General features: G+C 41.3%; 1 protein-coding gene across 1 annotated transcript in view; it reads right to left on the bottom strand.

The window, feature by feature from the left end:
- Positions 1 to 24,860, bottom strand: part of LOC145390246 (macrophage mannose receptor 1-like) — a 31,909-nt gene extending 7,049 nt beyond the window's left edge. The window contains exons 1-8 of the mRNA XM_080265236.1: positions 24,836 to 24,860; positions 24,069 to 24,223; positions 19,414 to 19,504; positions 17,480 to 17,592; positions 16,176 to 16,310; positions 14,469 to 14,646; positions 12,362 to 12,491; positions 2,631 to 2,752 (exon numbers count right to left, since the gene is read on the bottom strand). Coding sequence (XP_080121362.1) covers positions 2,631 to 2,752; positions 12,362 to 12,491; positions 14,469 to 14,646; positions 16,176 to 16,310; positions 17,480 to 17,592; positions 19,414 to 19,504; positions 24,069 to 24,223; positions 24,836 to 24,860 — 949 coding nt within the window. The remainder of the gene's footprint in view (positions 1 to 2,630; positions 2,753 to 12,361; positions 12,492 to 14,468; positions 14,647 to 16,175; positions 16,311 to 17,479; positions 17,593 to 19,413; positions 19,505 to 24,068; positions 24,224 to 24,835) is intronic.
- Between the last annotated feature and the right edge of the window lie 244 nt (positions 24,861 to 25,104).

Genomic DNA, 25,104 nt, shown 5'->3' with positions numbered 1-25,104 from the left:
GAGGACCAAAGGCTGATTGTCTCCAATGGTTGTCACTTCGAATGACGAAGAAGACAAAACCAACGTACTTTCCATTTATTTCACGATTCCTGCACAAACTCCATTTTCAGTACTGGAGAGCACTTGAAGTGGGAAACAATGAATGTGGAAGACGGTTCTAGTGTTGATCACTTACATGCACGAAGGCATGAGACTGCTACTGAACTCTTGCATTAGATAGCTGGCCAGAAAAGGGGTGAGTGTGGAAAGACGAATGTGCGCCAGTTATAGAGGGTAAGTCATGAGGTACAGGAGCTATGACGAATTTAGCAGTGTCTAGTGTAATAACGATAGCAAGAAGAAAGAAAAAGAGAGTGATGCAGAACTACAGAAAACAGAGAGGGACTGAGGGAATTAAGTGAGAATTGGGGAGCCGGTGACACGAAAAACTGACGCCACCCTATTTACTAGTGCTGTGTGTGGGTGGTCCCAACATACTAGGAATTGTATTTCGAACATGGGAGGATAAGAATCCTGCAGCGTCAGCAACTGCAATGGGTTATAGAGAGCAGAGTCGTTCATCACGTTTAACCCAAAAAGGCGATTCTGCAAGACAAGACACAGCATCACTCCAAGAGAAAACACGAGATGAAAAACTACAGAGGTTATGGAGAGTATGGAGATAGCCATGCAGAAGATTATGACGAGTTGACAGAAAGGGGAATTTAATCTGTACGCATATTAAAAACGAGATCTTGTATGTCAAAGTAAGAAAAAAAAAAAAATACAGGCCTGTGAATTAGTGGACTAAAAAACTGTATGGTAAAACAATGTATGCTTCAATGGCAGGGTCATATTGAGAAGCTGGACATGAAAACTGTGACGGAAAAGGTGTGCAGGAGGCAAAATGGACGGCCAACAGAGTGGAGAAACATTGTAGGTGAAAGTTTAATAAAGGCGATGTATGAAGTGTTAAGGAAGCAAATGAATTAACGAATGAATGAAATGGATGACTGAAATATTTATCGGGATGCACATGAGAAGGACTGCACTTTTTTTTTTTTTTTTTGGCCGTGCTAGGTATTAATGAAAAAGTATAGCGTGTGTGCATCGTTAGGCCTGTCAGGTGGAGCCGATAATTTTGAAGTGCTGAAAAATTAGTGATCCAGTGCTTGGCCCATTTCACTGAGCATTCTGTTGGTGACTTCCATAATATACTCGATTTTTTTCCAGCTGATGATCCACTTTCGTGAATGTGGCACCTGCGCACTCCTGCAGCGTGATTGGTTGGTTTCAGCTTTATACCTGAAGTATCGTATTTACAAAAAAAAACAATCGTACCTTATATTCCAATTCTCATAAATGCTGTTTTGCATTGTCATTGTATTATACAAACAGACATGAAACGAGTATGTATCTGTGCCTCACCTAAACGAACAATGAATATGAGGAAGTTGAATCTGAATTGAATTATGTATTTATTATTGTAAAAGGTACAGAGCTGTTGCATCTCCCTTTATTTTTTAAAATTTAAACGCCATTGACTGGGTAAGTGCAAATAAAAGGTATCTTAATACTTAGGCACTTGTTACATTAAACAATAGTACCATTCTAACTAAATTAGCGGTTTTGTCAGTGGTAAAGTGGTGGAAGTGGGAAGGCGAATGGAACAGTCGCTACAGAGGAAGAGGAGACTCGAGAGACTGCCAGGCGGGAAAAGCAAGTTGTCTCATCTCGCAAGATGTCGGACTTTATTATTACACCTGCTCCATTGCTTCGATGCCTTCGCCCATATTATCCGTAAGTACTGTATATATATATATATATATATATATATATATATATATATATATATATATATATATATATATATATATATATATATCCGTAAGTATATATATTTATTTATTTTTTAATGATGCAACAACTCTGTACCGGTACGTTTTACAATAATAAATATTTCAATTCAAATTCAGCTTCCTCAAATTCATTGTCCGTTTGGATGAAGCACAGTTACATACTCGTTTCATGTCTGTTTGTATAGTACAATGACAATGCAAAACAGCATTTGTGAGAACTGGAATATAAGGTACACCTATTTTTCGTAAATATGATACTTCAGGTATGAAATTGAAACCAACCAATCAGGCGGCAGGAGTGCTCAGGTGCCACATTCACGAAAGTGGATCATCAGCTGGAAAAAAACGAGTATAGTGTAATTTCCTGTTCCTGTTCCTGCAGTTAGATCCCTCCCACCCCATTAATTAGTGGAAGACGGGTTGGAGAGTATGATGAGAGCGAGTGCTGTATTTAACACCTCCATTTTGAAGAATCTACCCCAAAGTGATTATAATCGTTTGGATGGAACAAGAGTAAAGTAATAAACATGTCTACAGGCTGAACAGATTATCAAGATGGAAAATCTCTCGCCGGTGTAATACTTCTCGCACACCTGGGATAATACTGGTGCAAGACGATGCTGACTACTGACACCACTGGACACTGACGATAGTTCTGTTTTTGTGCTTTATTCTTAATGGTGATGATGATGATGATGTAGGAGATGATGACGATGATGATAAAAAGGATGACGGTGATGATGATGGTGATTGTGATGTAGATGAGACTGCAGCCCTCTCATCCAAGCCCACCGTTTTGCATCCGAGCCAGTCCGAGCCAAAATGGACGAGTGATTTCCTGGACCATGGCCGACACCAGAAGCATCTCCTCCTGTGAGTGTATCGACGCCAGCTGCCCTCCCTCCTTCAGGCACCTGCATGGGAGGGAAAGGCTAGAGAGAGGCTGGAGAGATGGAATTAGGAGGGAGGAAAAGAATGTGGTGGGAGAAGAAGGGAATGAGGGGGATGTATTGAAAGGGAGGGAGGTAATGGAGGGAGTGAGGGAGAGAATGAAGGAATATGGGGATCGGAGGATAGGAATGAGGAAAAGGGAAGGGAAGATTGGTGAGAAGGAAGGAGAGGGAGGAAATGAATGGTGTGAAGGGGGGGAAGGACTTGTGAGACGAGAGGGACGGTAGGAAGAAATTATGAGGGAGGGAGGGAAGGAATGATTGGAGAAGAGTGAAGAAACAGTAAGAAGGGAGGCAAGGGGTGGTGAAAACAGGGGGGGAGAAGTGAAAAAATGAGGGGAGAGGAGGGCGGAGAGGGAGGAAAGGAATGATGAGAAGGGAGGGATAGAATGGTGAGATGGGAGGGTGGAGGGAATGGTCAGTAGGAAGGGAATAAATGGTGTGGAGGGAGGGAGGGAAGGTATGGCGAGGAGGGAGGGAAAAAACTGTGAGGGAGGGAGGGAGGGATGGGATGGCGTAAGGGAGGGAAGAAATGGTGAGAGAGAGAAAAGGAATGGTGAGAAGGAAGGGAAGGAATGGTGGGAGGGAGAGAATGAAGGGTGAGGCGGGAGGGACAAAATGGTGAGGAAAGAGCGAAGGAATTCTGGGAGGGGAGGAAAAGCATGAAGGAAGGGAGGGAAGGAATGGTGGGAGGGGAGAAGAGAAAACTAATGATGATGATAATAATGCTGTTGATACGATGAAGGAGAAGGGAGGGAGAAGAAAAGAGAATTAATAAGGGAGAAGAAAGAGAACTGATGAGGAAGAGGGAGGGAGATCAGAAGGGAAAACTGATGAGAGGAAGGAAGAGAATATTAGTAATGAGGAAGGAGGCAGGGTCCTTGAATGTTATAAAATGATGGGGGACATCAAGAATCGCTTATATACGGTATCTATCTATCTATCTGTCTGTCTATATCCCTGACCCTTTTCTTCCTCCTGGGAACACTCTCACACTCTATGCCCATGGCAAGAAAAGTTTCTCGACTGTTCTGCCCTTAAACCTATTCTTTCCCCTCTTTTTGTCCTACCTATTAAGTAGTTAACTCTCTTCCTCCATGTAATTCGAGGTGTTCCTCTTGCACCACTACCAGTAATCTCACATTAAATCTCTCTTTGTTGGTGTTTCCTAACCGTCTGTCCACATGCGCATACCACTTCAACGTGTTTTTCTTCATCTGCTCTCTACCATCACACTATGAACCCTCTGTTCTTTTCTATAAGCCATTTCTCTTTCAATCTACTATTGCCAATTAAATTTGTAATTTTTTATCTGAGAGCTGGTATCACATGCAATCTCTGACATTTCTCCCTTCAGTGTCCACGTGTTACGGCGCTTAGGAAGAGTTAGTGAAACACTTCGGCAGTGCCCACTTCTTATCCCATGCAACCAACCCTTCTTCCAGAACACACTGCGCCTCTCTTATCATTAGTTCATATTTTATCAACCATGCTTCCATGATTGCTTTTAACTGTTCCCAAGTACTGATAATTCTTCTCATCCTTTAGCCCCTCGTTACTCAGTCTGATTCTAATGTTCTGATACCTTTCTTTTTGGTATCCTATACCATGATCTGAAATAACTCTCTTCAAATACTACAATCTCATTTTTGCTAGAATTAACCTTCACTTTCCTCCTCCTATTATGCACACATTGTACACTCGATTTCCGTCACCTGAAGCTGGTTCTCACTGTCAACAATACAGCATCATCAGTCTGCGGGCACGTTAAGATTCTCCTTACATTTTTATCCTGGTTCATTCTTTACATCGCAGCTGATGCTTCTGCTTTCATATCTCATACAATACAGTGTACAGTACATATGCTAAACGTTAAACATGCCTGATGACATCTCACAGACCTGTCTCACTCATACTCTTGCTTCAGTGCAATTACTCATTTTCTCATCCACTCTCACACAGACATTACTCTCCATGCAGAAGAATCATATTGCTTCGAATAACTTCAGTCAACGTCATAACACCCAACACAGGACATTCAAGTCATCATTATCATATATTATATCCAGATCTATGCAGGGAACTTAAGGTTTTTGCTGTTCATCTGATGCTTTTCAACTACCACTATCAGAATGAACATTTTAATCTAAAAAAACCGTCTTTCCTGAACCTTCACTACTCTTTCGTCTTAACCTTTTTCATCTTCTGCACTTGATGGCTTTCCAATCTTTCCTGATAAGCTCAACAAACTAATTCCTTAACAGTGCTTACACTCTTGTTACCCTTCTCTCTCTTTATAGTGATTCAGAAACTGTCCTCTTCCAAAGTCGTGGTACAATTATTTCTTCATCATGTATTTCAGTTTTCCTGCTCCAGACTACTGATTATTGTTGCTTATCCCTATGTGAATTTCCTTTATTGCAGCTTTGACTATCTCTTTTATTTCTTCTGGTGGTTCCATCCTACGTTCTCCTATTTCCATAACCCAGCATGATATTTCCACTCTTTGCTATCTGCGACTGACAAGCCACCAAACTACTCCCTCCACCTTTTGACTAATTCTTCATCCCCATCTTTCACTTTCTCATGCATAATTCTAGCTTTGGTCACGTTATCACTACTCCTTCACTGCCCTATTTAATCGTTTTGTATTACTGATTTGTATTACTCACATGATTCACATATTCTCCCACCAAACTATTCGTTTGCTTTTAACTAAGTTATTCTTGCAGTCATATGATTGTTTTCTTTCCCTGTTTGCTTTCCTTCTGTTTTTACTCTCTAATCTCCCTAATTATACTTTTTGGTGGCACTTTCTTTTAGGCATTTTTTGCCTATAACAGTTCTAACATCTTTAACGAATCAGGCACACCATTTACTATTGCTGGTCTTGATTTTCATCCTGTCACTTGCTTCCCTACCTCCTAATATTCTCAGTTTCCCTCCTTCTACCATCTTTCTGCATCTTTCCCATATTCCTTAGCTGCACTTACTTCCACCATCTACTACTTTACATTTTTCAGTACCATAACTTTCATCCTAGCAATCTCATCATGGTCTTTGTACGGTAGCCTGTTCCTGAAGCCATGCTTCACTTGCAGTAGCCTACCAACTTAACAAGAACATTCATTCTTTGTCAAACGGGTGCGGCCTTCCTATATTTCCTGTTGAAATTAGTCTTTCACGGGTAACTTGTTATGCTTCATAGATTACCATGGATAATAGGCACTTTTAATATTTTACCTGTGAAATATGTAAATGACTTGTTTATATTACATATCGTCACCCAGACATAGTTACTAGTTACTACCAAGAGCAACTCGCTGCCAAACTCTCCAAACGCACATCTGCTTATGGCGCAATATCAAATTCTTTGCCGATTTGTTAGGTTTGAATCATTTCAGTTAAGTAGGCTACGTTAGGATAGTTTAGGTTAGGTCAGGATAGGATGGGATGGGTTAGAATTGGTTATGAGAGATTAGATTAGGTTTAGTAAGTTAGGACTGTCTGGGATTTGGCTTGGTAGGCATTCGGGTGCTGTCTAGGTTAGGTTAGTGGCAATCCTAGGTGGTTTAAATCAGGGGGGTCTGGGGGCGAAGCCCTCTGTCAGGATAAAGTAGGTCAGGATACGTCAGGTTAAGCTGGATCATAAGGTTTCCGACAGATGTGAATGACAGATGCAATGACCATTCCAGTCGGCGAGATCGTCAGTAATCAACGCGCCCAGTCGGTCATCAGCTGTCACGTGTGAACTGACGGCTTCCTTAAGTACCCCAATATATATTTTGTTTTTTCCAGTCACTTCTTACTGTCAATATTCAACACTTAACTACAGTATGTATGTTACATACTGTACCAAAATTACTTGCCTTGAGGTCGTAGGTTTGTAAGAATATAGCTGGAATTGCCGAGCCCTTTGGGTAAATAATTACCACAAAAACAACATAATGACAAGGCCCAGTTAATATTTTCTTATTATTTCATCCTCTGTGATTCTCCTCCTGAGTCTATCGTCCGTCATCTTATAATTATTTCATTATTTAATATATACACTTCAATCCCATCTACACCATCAATACAGATGAGCTTGTTTGGACTCAAAGAAATTATTTAAAATAACCCTCTTTCAGTAACATACCAGTCAAAAAGTCTGTTTCTATTTCAGTCTTTACATCCCACCTCTCAACCACGTCCACTACTCCAGCCTACACTCAACAATCATATCACCTCAGCCATAATTCCCCTGGTTTTTGTCTTGTATTTGCTTGAGACGGTCATTCAGCTCGTCCCATAACTTCCTATTTTCATCTGCCCTTTCCCTTGCCTACCTATTCAATGGAGTGCATGCATAAAAATATATATTTGATGGGTTCCCAGTATTTCAGGGACTTGATAACCAAAAGTCACGACAAATCGCGACTAGTCAGCAATTTTCTGTTACCCTCCCTCTATCGCGTGATTTAGGATATAAAGTCTTCACGTAACTGGAAATAAGATTGAAACACTGTTCTTACTTTTAGAGTCAGCCTGGCAATGATATCCGACCTAACGCCTCCCTTTTTCTCATTACTGGTTATAGGGACACGTTTGTAATGCTTTGGAGCAGCACAACCACCTTGTCAGAGAGGGATATTGGTCTCTTAGGATGCCTGCCATAGGAGGGTGTTCTAGGTAAGATGGCAAGAGAGGTAAAAAATAGTACTTAATTTTAGAAGGTTTTCAACCATACTTCTAGATCTGTATATGCTTTGTATACCAAGCCACAAAAAAAAGGGACGGTGAAAATAGTGCCCATGCCCACTTTCCTCCCTCGAAAAAAAAAAAAAAAAAAAATTGTTTGAGGTGACGCTTATGTCCCCTAATCCCCGTGAGCACTCATTTTTTTCCCCCATTCAACAATCATGCCAAACTACTCGAACTTATTGAACTATAACCTTCATATCCTTGGTTATTCCTTCTAATATCATATACAAAACTACTCCGTAGATGCAGGGCCAATATGATCATAATACAGGGCTTCAATAAAGTCATGGGAGTGAATCTCTCTCGTCCGAAAACTGGTAATGAACGACAAACGTACAGGGCTGCTCGAATAGCTGCTTTCGCATTTAGGAATATACCTACCTCCTTCCTGAAGCCTTTCCAGTCCTTTTGGAGTCCAGGTCAAGTCATCCACTTTCAGTTGCTCTCTCAAATTACAATTCAGTTCCCGACTCTGCCATACTACCAACCAAATAAACTTCACTCCCCCCACCCACCCACGCACACACCAAGCTCACCCTCTATCATTTCTTTCAGCAGACATATCCTCTTCTCTTTCCAATTCTAACCATTTTCATTATAGCTCACCAGTTTCACTACTCTATGGTTCTCCTCCATTGTTTGGTTTAGTTTTTCCTTCCACTCCTGTGGGACCCCTGGCTGGTGGTTAACCTAGTGCAATGTTTACTTGGGAGGTTCGGAGTCACATCAGTTTGTTGACCAGTTAGGAAAGATGCATTACTATAGTTGGAAGCTTGAGGCCTTATATATCTGTCTATGTATGAATGTATGTATGTATCTATCTATGAATAAATAAAAAAATAAATATAATTATATATATATATATATATATATATATATATATATATATATATACTGTAATTATGAGGTAAAGAATTTCTTAAATTCTTAAAAAAAAAGTACTGCTAACATATCATGTCTAACAAAAAAAAAATCATTCCATGAAATGTTCTTAAACAATAGAAAATATAGAGTAGACAATCCTGGTAAGGTTATAAACAGATACCTCTAATGAATTTTAATATTTAACTAGGAAAATACGTGAGTGGGGTTGGTGGAGGATTAGTGCCCCTCCCTGTAAAACAATTAACTCTAAGCCCTTGGCCACCCCGATTGGGATACATGGCGTCTGGCAATGAATGAATGAATGAACTAGGAAAATATAGACTTAGAGATGGGACCTCGGTGCTTTGTTAAAAGAACAAAGGTTCAGGAATTTAATAATTGGTTAATAACGTTCAGTGAAGGTTTAAGTGAAAACGATCTGTGCATTACTTATCCCTCATTAAGCCTAATGACGTATTATTTCAAAGAGTTTATGCAGCATCAAGATAATTTTAATGAATGTTGGCCGAAGAATTCGCTGCTTAACATATGGTGATGATAATTATAAAACTTTAAAAAATATATATTAATGTAGATAAAGCTGCATAACAAAATGGGTGTCTATCGTGCCTCCAGGAGAAATGTGATAAAAGGAATTAAAAGTTCGCCATTTTTGTATGATAGTATAACATCTAACTTTATATACATGAATTATTAAATATATGTACACCCACTAAAACGATTATCAGCACCCCTTGCTTATTACCCTTTGCAACGATCACTGGCACAGAAGCCGTGAATACACGTTAAGGGTTGGTACACCTGATTCCCCCCGCCCCCTCATTCTCATCGCCTCCCCCCCCCCCTCTCTCTCTCTCTCTCTCTCTCTCTCTCTCTCTCTCTCTCTCTCCATGTACAGTATAACTCCCGTAGCTTCATGTGTATAACGAATAATTCATATCAATAGACATACTGCTAGAATGAATGTCTCAAAACTTTATCAACGAGATAATATAGAAAGTGCTATTTGTCTGCTTGAAATCAAAGTGCTATTTGTCTGCTTGGCACCCATCGTATCCAAGGTTGCCATCTTAGGGTTTTCTTACACGTTGTGATACAATAACAACCACCATTAACATTTTAAGAATGGATTTAATGGCAAACTTTATAGGCCTAACTGTCCAGCATATACGGCATCCCATGAATAACCTATATAATGTATATGCGGTGTTTATCGTTGTATTGCTATAATATTAACCACATCAATTACACGTGAATGTAGTAGTGCATGGATTATGAAACTGAGAATGGTATGTTACCAGATGACGAAGATGACTGCGGAGCGATTGATCGGTAGGCATATTCGTTTATTTTAGGATAGGCTTTTACCTCAGACGGTTCTCGATTTTCATATAATGTGAGGAATGTGTTGTCTACCAAACTGTTTCAGTTTGGATAGCTTGAGCATCGAATGAGCAGTGTTTATATTCGAAGTGGCTTCGGGTTCTTTCGCAACACTTCCTAGATAGCAATTTATTCTGCACATTACACATGAACATCCTCGTTTGTAATTTTTATGGAAACTATTTTGATACTCAAACTCTCTTAAGTATCGAAAACGGCAGTGATATTAAGCAAACAAACTGCTTTGTAAGCTGTCCTACGAAGCCTCTGATGCCACCATGATTACGCCCCTAAGCTAAGGCGCGTAGATGAGCGATACCAACTAGGCACCTTAACTCAGGAGTTTATTTTCAGATCTTTCGTCCGCTGCGTCAGATTTTATCATGCTGAAAGAGTGCCGATAATTTTTTAGTAGGTGTACCCTGTTAATTAAATACACTCCGCAGTAAGGACGAAAACATTGGTATCGATGTAGCCATGGTGGTTTAATAATTGTAGAGTAGCGAAGAAAGAAAAAAAGAAAAAGGGTGAAAGAAACAAAAAGGGGCACTCAGAGTGTGCACATACCCTCGCCAACCAATGGTATAATGGTCGAACATTTGCCTTTTCCCTACGGTGTGACATTAAAATTCGATTTTTTCCCTCTCGCATTTGAATTAGTTCACCCTTGCCTGGCACTTAACACTTCCACCAAGTTTGGTTCATATGAGATCAAAAATATTTGAAATGACCTTTTTCCGTGACCTTGTCCTTTGACTGATTGTTTTCAAAATAGATTCCATTTATTTTTCCCTTAATTTGAGGTCTTGCACAAAATTTGGCCTAAATCAGAAAAAAAAAAAAACTGTTCACTCCTTGGGTGATCCTTAGCATTTCCACCAAGTTTGGCTCAAATCAGAACAAAACTCATCAACTTATATCGTTTTGCACACAGACACAAGCTTTAACCTTGCACTGTGACGCTGATCTTTGACTGATTGTTCTCATGTGCGATTTCCTTTGTTCTTGCTTTACTGTGAAGACTTCACCTAAGTTTGAACTAAACTGCATAAAAAATGTTTAAGCTGACCTTGCTAGGTCAAGTTTTGACCTAGGAATGCCACCTTGACCACTGGACTACTGTTCTAATAATAGGTTAAATCCTTGACTGATTGTCAACCTCCTCTTCAGGAAGTTTGGCTAAAATCGGATACAAACTATTTTCTCGACACACACACACACACACACACACACACACACACACACACACACACACACACACACACACACACACACACACACACACACACACACAGCAGGTTTCCAAGACTAATTTCTCTAACATAAATTCATATGCCACATCGTCGCATACAGAATACTTTGTCCCGTCACACAAGAGTTTTCACACGTTGCTTCATTCGACGGCCTTGGGCAAGAAGGAATGGGAAATGATGAAGAGGAAAGGAATATTGATAATGAGGAGGAGTTGAGGTCAGAGAAGAAGAGAGAGAGAAAACAACAATGATAATGATGGAGAGAAGAGCGAAAGAGAAAAGGGGGGGCAAATAAGGGGAACGAGAGGAAAAGATAAGATAAGAGAGGGGATAGGGAGAGCAAAAGACGGAGAAGATGAGGGAAGATGAAGAAGAGGAAGGAAAATGGGAAGGTGAGGGGAAGGGAAGGTTAAAGAGAAAGTGAAGGAAGGTGGAAAGATGTGCGAAAGGAGGGAAGACGGAGGCTGAGGGAGAGGAAGAGAAGTCGGAAGGCGAGGAAGAGAAGTCGGAAGGCGAGGAAAAGAGAGGGAAAGAGAAAAGATTAAGAAAATGAAGGAATAAGGGAGGGTGAGGAGAAGGAATGGAAAGTGGGGGGATGGAAAGATAAAGGAAGGGAGAAAAAAGCAGAGAAAAATGAAGGTGAGGGAAAAGGAACAGGAGGAGGAAGGAAAAACAGAAAGGGGGAATGTGAGGGTAAAGGAAGGGATAATGAATAATGACAAAGAGTGATGAAAGAAGCATGAAGCGAGATATGAGAAAAAATAACGTACTGGAAGAACTATATAAAACGATAAGGATACAAGGAAAGACAATCTCATTTTGCACTGCGGGAAGGGCAAAACTTAGAGGGAAGAAGGATAAGAGGATACAAATGAGAAGTCAAGGAGTGAAATGATGTATGGTGTAGAGGAGGAAATATAAGAGATGAAAATGACAGATCATGGACCCATGAAGGCCTTGGTGTTTCACGGAAAACTGAGTTTTAAGGTCATTATACATGTAATTATTTGGCGAATAACTCATTGTAAAAATACAATACTTTAAAATCTCTAATATCCTTACCAGCTAATGACAAGACTGTTAATAGAGTTGAAGATCTTTCCAAGTTTATGTGTGAAAAACATATAACACGTGAGTAGGTGTCGGCAGACCGATTCAAATATAATCTATAAATATAAAAGTTCGATGATTGGAGAATAAGGTTTTGTGTTTGCATATATAAGAATGTACTTTTAAAGTGAGTGTGAGTCTGTGTCAGTGCCGTGCCTGTGTCGGTGTCTGCGTTTGCTGGGATGCGATACCAACTTACGCAGCACTGGCGAGGCCCCAAGAGAGTGAGTCTGTGGAGAGAAGATAGCAGTACCCGGTGCCTAGGTCCACCCAGCGGGAGTCGTAGCAGTACCCGGTCAGAGGGGCGGACAAAACAGACCCAGTGCTGCCTGAAAGGAGGAAAAAAAAAAAGGTAGGCTAAGTGAGGACGTGGGGATGAAAGAGGAAGGAAGGAAGGAAGAGCACTTAAGGGAAATTAGAAACATTATAAGGGTGTATTTTGAAGTGGGGTGGGCAGGATCATATTGGTATGGTAGTTGAGGAGACAGATACTAGAAAAGGGACGTAACTGAATGAAAGTGACGAAGAAAAGGAATAAAGATGGAGCAAAGGAGGAGGGTGGATATTATCTGGCGAGGAAGGAAACGCTGTGATTGACAAGAAAGGTATGCAATTAGAGGGAAGAGAGAGGTGAATAAAGGAGGTAGGAAGGAGAGGGTGTATCAAATGGGAGAGATATGAAGACTTGGAGAAGATATAGCCAGAGATAAGGACGTGAAGGGGGTATATGTGAGATACATAAATTCGCAGAGTATATAGATCTTATGTTCCTTATTAAGTAGTCCGACCTTAATTTTGGTATTTCGAGTTCTTTCCTGCTTAGAGAAATTTAAGGATAAAGCACGTCAGAAGGGGAGAAAGTAGATGGGTGTTTTAGGGGGAAAGGAATGGAGGCATGTGCGTGAAAAGGAAAAGAGAATGAAACTTGCGGAGAAGAGGGGGGGATGTAATTGGTAGTTACATGGAAAATGGGAGAAATAGTTTATGTTACATGTGGTGGATGAGGGATGACGGAGACGCAGATGCAGAGGAAAACAGATATATAAATTGACGATATAAAGAGATATTAATCTGAATGGGAATAGGGAGCTGTTTGAGACTATTGAAAGAAGCGTGGATCGAGAAAGTGAACAAACCAGATATGGAAGAAAAGAATGTATAAACGAACCGGAGAGAGAGAGAAAAAAAGGAAGAGAAAAGGAGGCAGTAAAGTAAGAAGAGGGAAAAGGACAATGATGCTTGAGGAAAACGTAATACACCTGTACAACAACTCATTTTATATGGATGGTGATTACTGATGATAAGAAAAATGTCGATCTGCGATTTACCATGGAAGTGCAGTCTCTCATAAATCTTGTACTGACACCATAAGTCACAGCAAGCATGGTGTTAATCCCTTTGGTATGATGATCTTTTTTTCATTCCTTCTTGCCACAGTATAATGATTTTATTCATTTTTCACGGATCTCTCGTGATGGAGCTAATTCTTATGTTGCGAGGTCTCCCCTCACCTAAACATAATCACCTGGTTTTAGAAAGAATAACAGGTATATGGGATTCTTCACAGTTCAGAACAAATCGTCTAGTTGTAGACTGAGTAAAACGAAAAACCCACTATCGGAGTGGAAGGGATAAGTTTAAATACAACTTGAAACCATCCAGTGCACTGACCTCAAGTCATAGCACACTAAGCTATCCCGAAGGATTTCAGTGACTCACTGTATGTACCAGAAAAGTTGTGTCAGAAGATTTAAATGGATAAAGGGTTCAGTGTATCATGGGACTTTAAAAACTAGGGAGTTAAGTGGTTAAGCTTAAGTATCAGAACAGTGGATTAGGGGGTATGTGGTTGAGGGATATATGGTTACCAGAGGACCTTGCGCTGACGAGGAGCCTACTCTTTGTGTATGACTACGGAAGAGCAGCTTTTGGCGTCCACATGGGAGTCAAACCTCCTCATATTTCCCCGAACCTCACCGTGGGAAGGATAATGGTGTGAAACTAGTGAGGCGCTGTTTATCGGAAGGAGGCGCCGGTTCTCTACACTGTTTTTTAAATGCGGGGCAGCCCCACAGAAGCAGTTGCTTACCTGTAGTAGAAGGATCTTCGCAGTCGGCCAGATTGGAGCTAAGAACAATAACATCAAAGTACCTTATTTATTAGGCGGGTTGCTTGGTTGATGCGTAAAGTGTCAGTACCTTTCGAGCTCTTGCAGATTCAGTGGTTCAGAGGCTAAGTGCTGGAGTGTAAGTACCAGACGGTTACGGTATTAACTGGTTAAGTATTAAGCGGATCAATGTGAATACCATTAACTGTCTTGCAGAATGCTGGCCTTAAGTCGTCGCAGCCTTGTGTGTACCAGAGACCGTCCGTGGCGTTGAAGCTGACGCAGGAGTGGTCTATGAGGCTCATGTCAGGCTGTCTTGGGCCCCATCGGGTGTATGTCCGTGGCTTCCCGTCACTCCACCGGAACTGGGAACTTAACTGTTGGAGTGCATGAGCTTAGACAGCATGATGCCAGAGTGTGGGAGAATCAAACCAATAGTCTGTAACATATCTGACTTGTAATATCGTCAGAAATCAGCCCCTGCAGTCATGACCTCACTTAGCGTTTGCACTGACATGTATAATGTTATAAGGAAAGCTGAAACAAATTTTCTATCTATCTATTGCCAGACGCCTCAATCCCGTTCGGGGTGGCCACAAACAAATCGCCTCCAAGTCGCCCTGTCCCCCGCCATTTCACTGCCCTGCTCCCAACTCACACCCCCCTCTCTCATATACCTCTCCACCCCATCCCTCCATCTCATCCTCGGCCTCCCCCTCCCTCTTCCCCCCTCCACCTCACTCACATACACTCTCTTCGTCAGTCTTTCACCCTCCATCCTCTCCACATGGCCAAACCACCTCAGTGTGTTCCTCATAACGCTTCCTATCACATCCACATCAACACCACAACGCTCCTTTATATCCTCATTCGTCAGCCTGTCTCTCCATGTGACTCCACAGGCTCCTCTTAAATAACTCATTTCCACTGCTCTCACTCTTGACTTGTGTCCTTCCAACAATGTCCAAGCTTCACTTCCGTACGTTAGAGTTGGTATCACAATACTGTCATGTAGTAACTTTTTCACTTCCATGCTCACTTCCCTGTTTCTTATCACTGCTTTCAAAGACCCAGCAACCTTTCTTCCCTGCTGTACCCTTTCAAGCACTTCACCCTCCAACCTCCATCCTTACTCATCACACTACCCAGGTACTTAAACGTACTCACATTTTCCAATTCCTCACCATCCAACCTCGCTGTACATTCACTAACTTCACCTCTCTCAAAGACCATCACTTTACTCTTCCCTACATTCACCTTTAGATTCCGTTTCTTACACACTCTCTCAAACTCATCCACCAAGCCTTGCAGCTCCCCTTCGTCTTCACTCAACAACACAGTATCATCTGCAAACAACAGTACAGGGAGTTTCCAAACACTATCCTCTCTCACCAGGGCCACTCCAATATCCACTACCCTACCTTGTACTTCTTTTATTACCCCATCCATGTACATATTGAACAATCATGGAGACATGACACATCCCTGTTTCAAATCAACTTTCAAAGAGAAAAATTCACTTAGTTCACCATCCACACGCACTGCAGCCTTCGCACCATCGTACATACTCTTCACAGCATTCAACAACTTCTCATCTACTCCATATATTCTTAACACTTTCCACAATCCTTGTCTATCCACCCTGTCATATGCTTTCTCCAAATCCATGAAAGCCGCATACAACAAATTTTAAGTACTAGAAAAATTGCTTGGCGATATCAATGTCTAATCTGTACTAGGCATATAGTAGTCTTTTTTGTATATTTTGCAGTGGAATATTTCTGAAAGCATAATATGTTGAACAATGTATAATTGTCAATATTCAAGGACCGATGGCATATGTAAAAATTTATTTAAAAATATGAAGGTGGAAGTGTCATCAACATGTGTGTCTGCGGGTACTGACCTGACTGTTGCTGAGGCCAATCCAGGCGTGAGTGATGTTGTTGGACCGGGCCAGTATGGAGAGAAGCGATCCTTCCCCTGGGCCACCCACTGACGCTAGGTGACCACCCTCACCTGCACACTCGGTTTCAGCATCCTGGGAGGAGGGAGGCATAGGGAGTGGTTACTGTTTAATTAAAAATATACGTGGTACAAATATTTTGTGCATTAATGGGTAGACAGTGCAATACTTTACTTCTGAGAACATGAACGTTGGTGATTCAATAGATTCTTACAATGTAGTGCAGTATATGCTATAACTACTTGATACAAGTAAATCGTAATCTGCAGCGAATATTTAGCTTTGTCCCTCTTAATATCTGCCTATTGTAATCATACAGCATGAAACTTATATATGTCATTTCTCAAAAATTTCGCAAAGGAACACACACACACACACACACACACACACACACACACACACACACACACACACACACACACACACACACACACACACACACACACACACACACACACACACACACACACACACACACACACACACACACACACACACACACACACACACACACACACACACACACACACACACACACACACACACACACACACACACACACACACACACACACACACACACACACACACACACACACACACACACACACACACACACACACACACACACACACACACACACACACACACACACACACACACACACACACACACACACACACACACACACACACACACACACACACACACACACACACACACACACACACACACACACACACACACACACACACACACACACACACACACACACACACACACACACACACACACACACACACACACACACACACACACACACACACACACACACACACACACACACACACACACACACACACACACACACACACACACACACACACACACACACACACACACACACACACACACACACACACACACACACACACACACACACACACACACACACACACACACACACACACACACACACACACACACACACACACACACACACACACACACACACACACACACACACACACACACACACACACACACACACACACACACACACACACACACACACACACACACACACACACACACACACACACACACACACACACACACACACACACACACACACACACACACACACACACACACACACACACACACACACACACACACACACACACACACACACACACACACACACACACACACACACACACACACACACACACACACACACACCTGCCAAGTCTTAGGTGTGGCTGAGGCGCGGTAGCAGGCTTCTCCGTAGCTGATGTAGGCCTCATGGGATGTAGAGCAGGCTTGGTAGGAGGGCTGCGTGGGAGCGAAGGGGTCTGGCGAGAAAAATGCGAGGTTAGGTGGGATGTGAAAGATGATGAGCAAGGGGATGGTGTGGGCGATGGTGAGGAGTGAAACTGATGAGAAAAAGGATAGTGAGGGCGATGGCGAAGAAGAGTGGGTGACGAAAGTGAGGGAATGATAAAGACGAGGTCAGGAAATGATTAGCAGAGAAGGGGAGGGGAAAGAGGATGGTAAGGATGGAAGGATGATGAGAGGAGAGGGGATGGTGTGCGGGAATGTGAGGGGAAAAAGGACGGTGGGGGGGAAGGGTATGGAGAGAGGGAATTGTGAACAGGGAATGTGGCGGGATTGTGAGAAGGGAATGCTAGGGGACTTTGATGCGAGAATGAGGAGACTGAAGATGAAATATGAGAAGATAGAGGATGGTGAGTAGGGAGGGTGAAAGAAGAGGGAAATGTGAAACTTTTTTTTTGAAGGAAACGTGAAGGAGTAAGGGAAGAAAAAAGAAAGGAGTAGGAGGGGGAGGGAAATGAGATTGGAAAACCTCGTGGGGGGGGCTGAGCAGGTCCGGTAGGAGGGCTACGTAGGGGCGAAGGGGTCGGGTGGGGGGTTTAAAGATAAGAGGAGAGGAGGCGATGGTGGTTCTCTGAGACGGAAAGGTGAGGGAAAGCAAAGGATGAGAAGGAGGAAGAAAGTGTGGAGGGGAAGCCACGTCAGGAAGGAGAGGAGGCGATGATGGATCTCTGGGACGGAAAGGTGTGGGAATGCGAAGGATCATAAGAGAATGGACGAGGAGGAAGAAAGCGTAGAGGGGAGGTGATAAGATTGGAATGCCTCGTCAGGGGGTCTAGATGTGGTAGGGAGGGTAGGTGGAAGGTGAAAGTAAGTGGGAGAGGGATTAGATGGTTGGTTGAGGTGTAGCCCTTTCAACGGCAAGGGGGGGAGGGAAGCTAAGAGTAACGAGAAGGGACAGGGCAAGGGTCAGGAGATGGGACGGCCTCGCCAGGTATTATGGGGCAAGTGGGGGTGGGGAAGATGAAAAGGGCAATGGGAGGGGTTAAAGTGGAAGGGAAGGGAGAGAGTGCATAGTCTTGGAGGTGAGAAAGAGGGCATTTTCCCCGACGCTGGAGGAGGGTAATTTGTTTTGAATTACTGGAAATGGTTTTAAAGAGACAAAGAAGAATCTCTTTTAAAAAGCATGAACGGGTGATTGCCCTAAAGTGAGGTGAGCAAAACATGATTATCAGTTATATATCTGTTCATCTGTTTTTATCCATCTGTTCCAGAACACACTTTTAAGTTTAACTTTGTATTCCTATCCGTCTCTGCATCTGTAATCAACCATCTGTCTACCTACTCATCTATTCCAGTCATTCTATAAGCCTCTCTGTTGCCATCTATCTACATCTCTCCATTTGTTTCTGTGCTTCTGTTTACCTGTTCGTCTCTATTTCCGTCTATCAGTCTACCCACATGCTGTCATCAGTCTTTTACCTGCTCGTCTCTATGTCCATCTATCAATTTATCCATCTCATTTCCATCTACCAATCGATCTCTCACACATCCATTTAGCTGTCATCTGATTCTACCCACGTATATCTCTATGTTTCGATCCACCAGTCAGTCAACCGATCTATGTGTCTATCAGTATGCCTGTCTTAAGAATTTGCGTCTATCAGCCAGTCTTTCTGCCATTCAGGTTATCAGATTATTAGTAAAAATAACTCATCTGCAAGCAGTCATTCAATATATAAGTAACTCATTCAGTCAGCCAATCAATGAATCAATCTGTCTGTCTGCTTGTCCGTCTCTCTGTCTGTCTGCCTGTTTGTCTGTCTGTTTGTCTGTCTCACCTTGGTCTATCTCACAGACGAAAGGGTAGGCTGCCTCACAGAACACGTCGCTCCAGAGGCCTGTGGGGTATGACGCCTTGACGCACCGCTCCTGGGAAACGATGTCAGGAAGGCTTGTTTAAATTTGACGTCTAAAGTGAGTTTGGTTTTGATGTCAAGCTGTGTAGTTTAATCTGACGTGTAAGCAGAGTTTTGTTATGATGCCAGGATGAAGTATTTATTTATTTCGATGTCAGAGAAGAGTTTTATGCTGATGTAAGATTAAGTGCTGTATGATGACGTCAATCTGAAGTCATTTTAATTTCAGTATAGGAGGATTATATCTAGGTGGGGATTTATTACTGCTTTAATATACCTCGTTCATTTTGGCGACTAAGTGAAGTTTTATTCTGGCGTCAAACTGCAGTGTTTTCAGTCTATCTATATACCTAGGCTTTTTCCCCTTAGGAGAAAGGGACCGCTCCTCACCCTGTCACACCGCACGAGGGTCAACTGCGCAGTGCAATCCAGCGACATCAGTAGCAGGGCCCGATAGAAGAGTTGGTTTACCCTTGCCACATCAAAATGGACCCATCCCCTTCCCCGCACCTGACACCGCACCTGACCCGATCAGCAGTGTTATGCTGACGTGTAATTGGTGTTTTATTTTTCATGTCAAAGTGGCTGATTAATTTTTGTGTGAGTGGAGCTTAAATATGATGTCAAAGCTAAGGATTTTTTTTTTTTTTTTTTTGACATCCAGATGGAGATAACACTTTCAATACGATGACGTCTCTTTGCAATTAATTCTTGCTGGTACCAGACGAGTCTACTCAGCTCTAGCGAGTGACCTTGTTGGGAACGGACTAAGGAAGGTTATAACTAGCTATTCCAGTTCTAAAAATCTAATCCTAACCTGGTTTGGCCACACACCACTGGGAAATGCAAGTAAAAAAAAAAAAAAGTCCCCAAGCTGAAGAGAGAAATTATAACATCAAACTAGCTTATGGTTATAATGTCAAAGGTGGCTGGTCTATTTTGACGCTATATGAACTTTCACTTTGATGTATAAGTGGGTTTTTATTTTGCAGATTTTTAAAATCAATATGGCTGATTAATTATCATGTTTATGTTGGCTGTTATCATGATGTCAATGTGGGTTAATTTTCGTATCGGCGAGTTTATTCTTTCGTACTCAGGTTTGATGATGATATCAACGTGGAGTTTTATATCAACATCAACTTGGATTGTTTTTTACATCAACGTGGAACAATATTCTAAAGTCGAGCTGAAGCATTATCCACATGTCAAGGTGGATCATTATTATACGTGGTGGAATGACATTCTGGTTACAAGGAGAAACATTAATGCCAGGATGAAAGATTATTCTGATTTCAAGATAAGAGATTATCCTGCCGATAAGGTGGAAAATCATTCTGACGTCAAAGCGGAGCAACAATTTCACGTCAGAGCGAAGCATCATTCTGACAAAAACGTGAAACATTATTTTAATGTCAAGGTGGAACATTATTCTGACGACTAGATGAAACATTATTCTGATATCAAGGTGAAATATTATTCTAACTGCAAGGAGGAACGTCATTCTGACTTTAAGGTTAAACATCATGCTGATTTCATGCTGGATTATTATTATGACGTCAAGGTGGAACATTATTCAAACGTCAAGGTGCAGAATCATTCTGACGTCAATGTGGAACATTTTTCTGACGTCAAAGTACATCAATACCCTGAAATCAAGGAGGAGGATAATTTTAAAGTCAAGACGGAACAACTTTGGTATGTCAACAATATTCAGACATCATACTGAAACCCTGTTATTAATCACAGGCAGGGATTACCTATCTATTCGGACTTGAGAGATGTGAGATTTTTATTCAGAAATCAAAGAGGTTTGAACTGATTTTTTTGTGAGGCTACTCAGAAAACGAGGGGAGATTGTTTTGACTATACCACTGTTTTAAGATAAGTATCCAGTTAAGGTGCTAAGGTGCTTTCCCATTCCACAGCTCGCTGGGAGTGGGTAGAAAGCACCCTATCTCCATGCAGAGGAGGAGGTTCTAAGAGAAACTGCTGTCATAGCGACAGGGATCTTTATTACAAACTTTTTATGGCTAATTATGTTACTTATTTTTCTCACTCAGGCTTCGCTGAGTCTCCTGCAGTGAAATGGGGCCACACAGTTTTTCTGGGCATGTTTATGTGCTTTATTTTATTAGGTGCGGACACTCTAGCGTCGGGGAAAAGGCTTAATTTTTTAGGCTGGGCTAGGGATAAATATAAGAATATGTGTATGTCCTAAGGTTTTCATTATGTTGTGTGTGTGTGTGTGTGTGTGTGTGTGTGTGTGTGTGTGTTTACCCTGAAAACTCACAGAAAATTGCATGTCTAAATAAATTCTTCCTCCCCTTCAATCTGTGCAAGTGGGTTGTATTTAACATCAAACAGTGCAGTACACTGTTTCCGAAGTTGTTATTTGTGTGAGTACTAGCGAAATGCAAGGAGAGATATGTGGTAAAAAGTGCCTAATAATATTGGTAGAAGCCTAAATACCTCAGAATACATACTTATACATTTCCTCATCAGATTTTACACACAGTATTGCCCGTACAACCTGCATATCACAAAAATATTAAGACGATGCTACTCAGCTACTTATGATGACAGTATGCAGGTGTTATGAAGGTAGGGTGTCCTTTTAAACAGTGCTGCTTTTATATATTCACCTGCATACAATGTCCTGTGACTGTGATTCTCTGAACTTTGTGGATTTATTTATTGTTAATGAAACACGAATTAAATCTTTGTGAATGCTAAAGTAAAAGTCTATGTATACTGATGAAAAAGAAAACGAAGTCGGACGTGACTTCTTACCTCCCATGTGAACAATGGGGAAAAAAAAAAAAAAAAAAAAAAAACAGTCAGGAGCACAGAAAGCGTTTTAAATGCTTAGTTAGATTATACGAAATATTTTTTTAAAAATACACGCAGGTATTTACGTTATACTTTTCTTTATCAAATAGAGGGGACGGAATTATTCTAAGGGACCAATGAGGATCTGTTCCTGATATAATAAAACTTCGTGTGTAAATTTCAGGTAAAACAAAAGCTTAGGAACCAAAATATAGTAACAAATCCACCATAAAGGACTGCGGTCCTTGACTATAACAGCAGTTCTTCAACCCGTATTTGTGGTGAGACTGAATAATACTGAATGCAGAAGATCGACGGCCTGAATGAGTGTATGACCTATTTCACTGTGCAGCATGTTCATTAAACAATAAGAATGTAAAACTAATGAGGCTCAGCAGCGGGAGTCAGCTGCTTTAGTGTACGTGCAACTTCAGATCTGTCTCATGAGCTGCAGTGAGGAAGTCATGCCCTGTTATATTCTTTTCATGCCACTCTCCTCTCCACTACAACCGATTCCATAATAGCAGTTCTTATTTGACAGTTATATTAAGAGATGAACTAAGTGCAGCTGTAGAAAATAAAAGCACTAGGTGAAAAAATAGAAAGAAAAAATAAGGTGACGAAGAAAAAATTAATATGGCACTAATGTACGAATAACTTGTACAAAAAATACATTGTAATAACCTAAGTACAATAACCAATTAATAATATTTGACGTCATAATAAAAGGAAACTGAGAACGGGAAAATGATAAAGGGATAAAACAAAAATCAAGACCATAAAAGACGACTAGAAGAAATTTATACAGTAATTACCAAAACGATGAAGTACATTACACAAATAACAATAAACCAAATCGAAAACATAAAAGCACGAAACAAGCCACCATCTCCACATTAGCATCATCATCATCATCACATCATCGTCATCATCAGCAGCAACAACAGCAGCAGCAGCAGCATCATGACCATTCTACTCAGCTAACACAGAAACACGAAAAACGGCTGCATCTCCACTTCAGTACACAAAAGAAAATGAGAAGAAATAATCATCATGATCACCACCACCACCACCACCACCACCACCATCATCATCATCATCATAACCTTTCTTCCCATCTAAAGGGAAAAGAAATCTGCTTTTCCCTATCCCTGTGGCTCTCTCGTCAGGTTCCTCCAAGGCCAGGGTGAAGGGTGAACCATCCAAATTAAACATGACAAACAAACCAACCACAGTATGAAAGTACATAAATAAATTTGGCAGGTACGAGTATTAGTCATAATAATAATGATGATGAAGATGAATACACTACATGCAGTAATACAGTAAATAGATTTGGCTTGGTATACACAGGGGGGAAATATTGTCGGAGAAAATTAACACGGAAGAAAAAACTAATGTAGGGAAAATGGGGGAGAAAAGAAACCTATGATGAAAAGCATATTTATCGATAAAGTAAAATATATATATATATATATATATATATATATATATATATATATATATATATATATATATATATATATATATATGTTACAAGCTCCAGTCCAAAAGTCCTCTAATCAGGGGCAACGCCTTAGCCCTTCGGGGATACCTGGCGTATATATATATATATATATATATATATATATATATATATATACAAATTAATCACATGTAAAGGGCAAAGGAAACAAAACAAGGCAGAGAAGAAAAACGAATAAAAGAGAAAAAAAATCCTGACTTCCAACCCCCGCTTCACCTACCCCTGTTGCGGCGCCGTCAGGTTCCCCCGGGGCCCAGGTGGCATAGGTGAGGAGTGATCCGTCGAGCCACCTGAAGCTGCCGTCTCCTGTGGTCCCAGCTTCAAGACCAAGCCACACGTCCCACCCGGCTAAACCCAGCGCGGCGGTCAGCAGGTCTGTAAGTGGGGTGGAGAGATTTTGAGAGCTGTAAGAAAGATGGAGAGGAAGAGCGTGAAAGAGAGGAGGGAGAGGAAAGAGGAAAGAGGAAGATGGAAAAGGGTGTGAAAAGATGGGACAGAGGCAGTGGTGGGCATTAACGCATTAATCGTTAATCCGTTATTAACGAAGCTAATGCTTTTGTTAACGAGTTAAATCGTTAATTTTTTATTGAACTTAACGAATTAGCAGTAACTTCCGTTAACATTTTCGTTGATCCGTCAATCCGTTAATTATGTCCTAAAACAGGTCACTTTAGGTATGAAACGCTTCGAATCGACATTTAAATAATCAAATTGATAGTGTCAAAGTTTGTGGTGAGAGATATCGTGATTCAGAAATCGATACGAAACTTGTGTGTGTGTGTGTCAGATCTAAGTTCATGTAAGTTATATGAACTTAGATCTGTAGTTGTGAACCATCTGTTATATGATATAACAGATGGTTCATAACTTCACACAGGTTTCATAACAGCATACTTCGACCATGTCGCTGGAGAAAAAAAAATAGCAGCTCATAAAATAGTGATAAATTCCCATAATGAATATTTCTACTACTGTCATATCACTCACTATCCAAGAATTCCATGCACACCATGCATGTACTGACACTGTACTCATTTATACTCGATACTCGAACATGGTATCGATACTGCGGGGTTTGAGCACGCTGTTGGTAGTACCGACTCTAAGCCAACAGAATTTTGGAATTTGGACTGTGGAGGGATCATACTCATAGATTCAGTTTCATGGATGTGGCGTCTCAGTCCAGTACGTCTCAATTGTCTGTAGTCGGCCAGGACAGAATGAATAGGCAGGAAAGTGAGTTAACTGTTGTGGCT

This window comes from Coenobita brevimanus, chromosome 14, assembly GCF_032717465.1.
Source record: "Coenobita brevimanus isolate Jiangsu-jjx chromosome 14, ASM3271746v2, whole genome shotgun sequence".
In the NCBI taxonomy this organism is placed as follows: Eukaryota; Metazoa; Arthropoda; class Malacostraca; order Decapoda; family Coenobitidae; genus Coenobita; species Coenobita brevimanus.
Note: the sequence above shows the minus strand (reverse complement) of the source record. Positions and strands in the feature narration are given on the sequence as shown.